General features: G+C 43.0%; 1 protein-coding gene across 1 annotated transcript; it reads left to right on the top strand.

Annotated features, from left to right (window-relative positions):
- Nucleotides 1-213: 213 nt before the first annotated feature.
- Nucleotides 214-1,182, top strand: LOC147736671 (olfactory receptor 5V1-like). The gene has a single exon (XM_086952652.1). The coding sequence runs from the start codon at nt 214-216 to the stop codon at nt 1,180-1,182; it is 969 nt and encodes a 322-aa protein (XP_086808778.1).
- The last annotated feature ends 5,249 nt before the right edge of the window (nt 1,183-6,431 follow it).

Genomic DNA, 6,431 nt, shown 5'->3' with positions numbered 1-6,431 from the left:
TATCTATCTATCTATCTATCTATCTATCTATCTATCTATCTATCATCTATCTATCTATCCCAATGTATTGATATTGTTGTTAAGACTGGTAATACTATATCTATGCCCATGCCTACGACTATCAAGATTGTTTTTGTTCAAGTCAATAGTGTTATATCATTAATATTAATATTATAATTTAATATTCTGCTTTAGACTCCAGTGCAGAAGACCATGAACATGGTCAACCAAACCCGGGTCACTGAATTCATCCTGTTGGGCCTGTCATCCATTCCCGAGGTGGAGGGTCTCTTTTTCATAATATTTCTTCTGATCTACGTGACCACCCTGGCTGGGAACATCCTCATCATCGCCGTAATACACCTAGATGCCCATCTTCAAACGGCTATGTACTACTTCATCTCCAACCTGTCCTTCCTAGACTGCTGCTTCTCCACTGTCACTGTACCTAAGATGTTGGCAAACCTACTAGCTGAGGAGAAGACCATCTCTTTCGCTAGCTGCATGATCCAGCTCTATTTCTTTTCTAGCCTGATAACTGTTGAGTGCCTCCTACTGGCAGCTATGGCATATGACCGCTATGTTGCCATCTGTCACCCTTTGCATTACAGCAGCATCATGGACCAGCGTGCCTGCTCATGGTTAGCTACTGGATTGTGGGCAACTGGGTATATTTACTCTGCTGTGCATGTGATTTTGATGAGCAGGCACTCGTTCTGCAGGTCCAATGAGATCCAGCACTTTTTCTGTGATGTCCCCCCTCTGCTGAAGCTTTCGTGCTCTGACACATTCATCTACCTTCTAGTGATCCTTCCACTGGGTGGCTTCTTTGCTTTTGGAACGCTTTTCACTATGATTACGTCATACACGTTCATTATCACCACCGTCCTGAGAATCAAGTCTTCTGAGGGCCGGGCCAAAGCCTTCTCCACCTGTGCCTCCCACCTGACTGTGGTCAGTATCTTCTACACATCTCTGCTATTCACCTATTTCAGGCCCACAGCCACAAACTCATTCTCTGTTGATAGGTTTGTGTCAGTGGTGCACAGCATCTTGACTCCCATGGTGAACCCAATGATCTATAGTCTCCGAAATGCTGAGATGAAGCAGGCGGTCAAGAAAATCACTGATAGAATTCGAACAGCGACAAAGGGGTCAAAGATACAGATGGATGACTACTAGAAGGCACAGTGCATCAGTTCTGCTCGTCTCCCTGCAACTGTGGGAATGTAGCCTTTACATAGTCACTAAACTCACCTACTATTAGGGCCTCGTTTTACTAAAAAATGGCTCATCACTGTGCCATGGCAGCTATGCTTCCAAATTTCATGTGCATGATTTATAAATCTTTACAATCCCATGAATGTGCCTTTTTTACTAAATGGGGCTCCATGACGCAAGGTCCCAATGATGCATCAGAAATTCTGACTCATAAGTGTGATGGATGCTGCCAGGCACCTGGCCCAAAAGTGGTGAATTGCTGTAGTTCGCAATAAGACTTACACAACTACAGCAACGCCTTGGAAATCAGAGCTGATCTGTCAGTTTTGAATGTCACAAGTAGCGTCATGTGTGGGGACCAATGTGATAGAGTGTGAAAAGGTGAACACTCACCTTTTACTTTATTAGATTGGTCCTGGATGGTACACAAACATGTGAGTATAGTGTACTTATGTGTACAACTATGCCTATGTATGTTTGACATAAGTCAGTAATGTAGCGTGAAGTGACATGTATTGTGTTACCTACTTTATGTGTGCATTACCTGTTGAGGGGATGAGATTTCCTGCAGCATAAATTGTTATAAGTGGCTTTAGCTGGTCAGATACCTATATCACAGCCAATGCGTCATTCCTATGCCTGGGTTTTATAGGCATAAGAACTTTGATGCATTGTAAGCCCAGTTAGAGGGCAGTTCTGTACATTTGTCACCCTTTCTGTGAAGTAGAGCTATCATGTGTAACTCCTAATCACATACAGACAAGTCTGGTCTCAGAACCTCTGATTGCGGAGTGCGTCACTGAGCACAGAAACTAAGGATTAACAAGGATTTTCCAAAATAGGAGAACAATTTTAAATTGATGGCTCTCCTACATGGCCAATTCACAATGTGTCTACTGGTGCAGCATCAACCAAAATAAACCACTGAAAGGGTTGTCCGTCCACATTGAACTTCCGGGTCATACTGGAAGCCAGCCAGCACTGTTTGGGTCAGATGGCGATAACTGATTTTTCTTGCCTGGGTGCCACATGCAACATGGTGGGGATGCCATGTCTCTCTGCCTTCAGTGCATGCTCTACATTTTGCACACTGGATGGATCACTACCTCCTGTGACTGTTCTTATCCAGGAGAACAGAGGGTCTCGACATACCTTGCAGGCTGGTGACCCACCTGGAAAATTATAAATGCACACATTATACACTGGGTGCCAAGGGGAGCAAGCAACAGACCGACAACGTACTGCTTAGTCATCTGAATGCACACACAAAAGGTAGATCTGGTAAGCAAATTGAGGTTACTACCAGTGGGAATTAGAAGCGCTAATTCTTTTGGATAACACCCAAACTCACCCAAGGGTGACAAGCTTCATCATTGGTTCCATCCTCACAGCAGGAATGCAAAACACCTGCTGTGGGCTACAACTGCCCAGCCGGGGAGGAGCAGAGGTGTTTTGTCAAGGATTAGCTTAAGAAGGGGTCTGAGTGAGGGGCAGAGTGCAAAGGACTGTTAAAAATACCTCACTGGTAGGCAAAAGGGTACTTTGTTCTGGGGCCCCCAATGGATAGAGTTAAAAACAGAGCTAAGGACTGTGTTAGAATCACATAGTACTCAATGGGGTAGCCCACCTTCGGTGTCTCAGTCCACCCTTAGAAAGGATCAATTTGTCCTTTTCAAGCCTTCAATCTCCACCGCAGTTGTGTTACTGGCATGAGCCCCACACGCCAAGCTGCCAGTTGCATACTAAAATCAGTAACATGACATTGGCAGAGACTGGTGGCTTCAGAAGGACAAATTGAGTCTTTCTAAGGGTGGACTTAGACACAGAAGGTGGGCCACCCTATTGAGTACCAGGCTTACTGAATAAGGCTGGTAACATTTTTATTCGTAAGCTAATGTAGAGTGAAGCTAACTTTTTTGGTGCTGAGGAATTCCCAAAGATAAATAAAAGTTTTCAGACTGATGTATGGCCAGAAACATGTTGGCCTTATAATAGGTGTATTGTTTGGTTCTGACACAGTCCTTAACTCTTTTATTTTGCTCTATACACTGGGGGCCCCACAATAAAGTACTTTGAGGTCGGTTGTATCAGTCACTTGCACTCTGCCCCTCACTCAGACCCCTTCTTATCCTCATCCCTGACAAAACACCTCTGCTCCTCCCGGCTGGGGAGTTGTAGACCACAAAAGGTACCTTGTGGTCCTGCTGTGAGGAGGGAATCCAGTGATGAAGCACGTCACCCTTGGGTGAGTGAGAGTTCTCGTCCTAAAGAATGAAGACTTCTAATCCCACAAGTAACAACCTTCCATTTGCTTACCAGATGTACCTTTTGTGTGTACATTTAATCTTTAATGTCCCCTAAGTCAAAGTTAGGAGCAGGTACAGAGTTTGTCTGGCAGCGAAGATTATCCTTGTGAAATGGAGGTAGAGGTGAAAAGAATGGAGAAAGCAGCAAAGGTAAACAATTCTGCTAGGTGGGAAAGACAGGGATGCTGCAGCTGGAATGTTGGTGAGATTATTACCAACTGGCAAGCATCAGGATATGGTGATGTGAGATGTGAAACACTCTAAAAGGGTCTCCCACCCATATACACATCTCCAGGCCCCCAAATAAATGCACCTCTCCTGAGACACAAAAGTATCTTTTCCAAACACATAAGTGCAGGAAAAACTCTTTATTTTATAGCTAGACACATGAACATTAATTTGCAGAGCAATGAAGTGCTGTCAACAGGAGATGGTTTCAGGGCCATCGTAGGGCAGTGTGGTGCTTCTCGCACTAGATGGAGTAAGTCCTTCATGACTCATGAGAGCAGAGTGTAGTCCCCAGAATTGGGTGAGCTCAGATGCATCTGTAACACAATGTAATAGTGTCATCCAGGTTGTTTTTATGGTTCTTTGTCAAACGGGTGTTCTGGTAGGACAGGTGCAGGTGCACTTACAGCTATAGCAGTTCTGGACTCTATATGGCCTCTTTCAGCTTGGTTCGAACCTTTATTTGACCTCTCTCTGCTCATTTCTGACCTTTATTTTGCCTCTTACTGCTCATTTCTCACCTCTGTTCTACCTATTTCTGTTAGTATGTGACCTTTAATCGGCCTCTTTCTGTTTGTTTCTGACTTCTATTTTGCCTCTTTCTGCGTGTTTCTGATCACTATTCGTGATTGTTTCTGATATCTATTTTGACTTTTTCTGCTAATTTCTGGCATCTAAATTGCCTCTTTGTGCCTGTTTCTTACCTATATTTTACCACTTTCTTCTCATTTCTGACCTTTATTTTACCTCTTCCTGTTCGTTTCTGATCTCTATTTTGCCTCTTTCTGCCCATTTCTCCCCTTTATCTTGACTCTTTCTGCTGATTGCTAACCCTTATTCAGCCTTTTTCTGCTCATTTTTGGCCTCTATTTTACCTCTATATATTTGTTGCTGGCCTCTAATTTGCCTCTTTCTGCTCGGTTCTGACCTTTGTTTTGCCTCTTTCTGATTATTTCAGACTTTGTTCACTGGCTCTTCCAGCTGGTAGCTGACATTTATTCTGTCTCTTGCTGCTAGTTTCTGGCCTCTATTTTGCCTTTTTCTGTTCGGTTCTTACCATTATTCGGCCTCTTTATTCTCGTTGCTGACCTCTTTTTTGCCACTTTCTGCTCGGTTCTGACCTTTAGTCTGCCTCTTTTTGCTTGTTTCTTACCTTTATTTTTCCTCCTTCTGCAAGCTTGCTACCTTTATTTTGCCCCTTTCTGTTCCTTCCTGACCTCTATTTTGCCCCTTTCTGCTCATTCCTGACCTCTATTTTGCCCCTTTCTGCTCATTCCTGACCTTTATTCTGCTTCTTTCTACTCATTCCTGACCTTTATTCTCCCTCCTTCTGGTCATTTCTCACCTTTATTCAACCTCTTCCTGCTAGTTCCTGACCTCTATTTTGCCTATTTCTGCTCTGTTCTGAACTCTAGTCTGCCTCTTTCTGCTCGATTCTGACCCTTATTTGCCTCTTTCTGATCATTTCTCACCTTTCTTATGCCTCTTCCTACACATTTGTTACCTTTATTTTGCCCCTTTCTGCCCATTCCTGACCTTTATTCTGCCTCTTTCTGCTCGTTTCCCACATATTCATATATCGTACCTATTTCTGCTCATTGCTGACTTTATTCAACCTCTTTCTGCTCATTTCTCACATTTATTTTGCCTCTTGCTGCTCATTTCTGACCTTTGTCTGCCTTTTCCTGCTAGTTTCTGACTTCTATTTTGCCTCTTTCTGCTAGTTTCTGACCATTATTTTACCTCTTCCTGCTCGTTTCTGTTCTTTATTTTGCCTCTTTTAGCTTGAATCTGACCTTTATTCAGATTCTTTCTGCTTGTTTCTGACCCTTATTTGCCCTCTTTCTGCTCATCTCGGACCTTGATTTTCCCTCTTTCTGCTCTTTTCTGACCTTTATTCGGTCTCTTTCTGCTCATTCCTGACCTTTATTCTGCCTCTTTTTGCTCGTTTCTCACATACCCAATATCGTACCTATTTCTGCTCAATGCTGACCTTTATTCAACCTTTTTTTGCTCACATTTATTTTGCTTCTTGCTGCTCATTACCAACACAGCGACTTGCGCTGTTTTCTCTTACTCCATATGTATGAGGCATGCAAAGCCAAGCAGGGTGACTTTGCCTCGCCTCATAGATATGATTGAGATGCTTGTGCCGCCGAAGCTTAAAAAAACTGACGCTTCAGCGGTGCAAGCCTCTCATAAACAAAAAGCCCAAAAATATTGTGTTTGTTTTTCAGGTCTTTCACTCTCAGGTAGCTACATATGAAATAATGAGTGTCTTCACTGAAAAATAATTTTTAAAAGGTTGTTACTCAATGAGAAATACACTGTAGCACATTAGGAAACCTCTATTAGGTAATGCACTGCAGAGGTCTGTGTGTAACCAGAGAGCCACAGAATGAGATTAGGTTGGTGCCGTGGAAAACAGTGATGTGTACTTTTGGTGCTATGAGGTCGCAGCCTGTGACAGAAAGCACTGTGAATATGTAAGTCATTATTCTATACTTACATTACACACATAGTAATATAGACTGCTAAAAAATGTGGAGAGTTTTAGGATAAAATGGAGCTTCCAAAATGTGGATTTGTGTAATTTGTAGATTGTAAGGTGATGTGCTAAAATGCATTTAATGCAGTACATTCACCGGGGACCAGTGGGAATGAATTGCATGTGCT

The sequence above is a fragment of the Lissotriton vulgaris genome, chromosome 1_2 (genome assembly GCF_964263255.1).
Source record: "Lissotriton vulgaris chromosome 1_2, aLisVul1.2, whole genome shotgun sequence".
In the NCBI taxonomy this organism is placed as follows: Eukaryota; Metazoa; Chordata; class Amphibia; order Caudata; family Salamandridae; genus Lissotriton; species Lissotriton vulgaris.
This window is presented reverse-complemented; position numbering and strand designations above follow the sequence as displayed.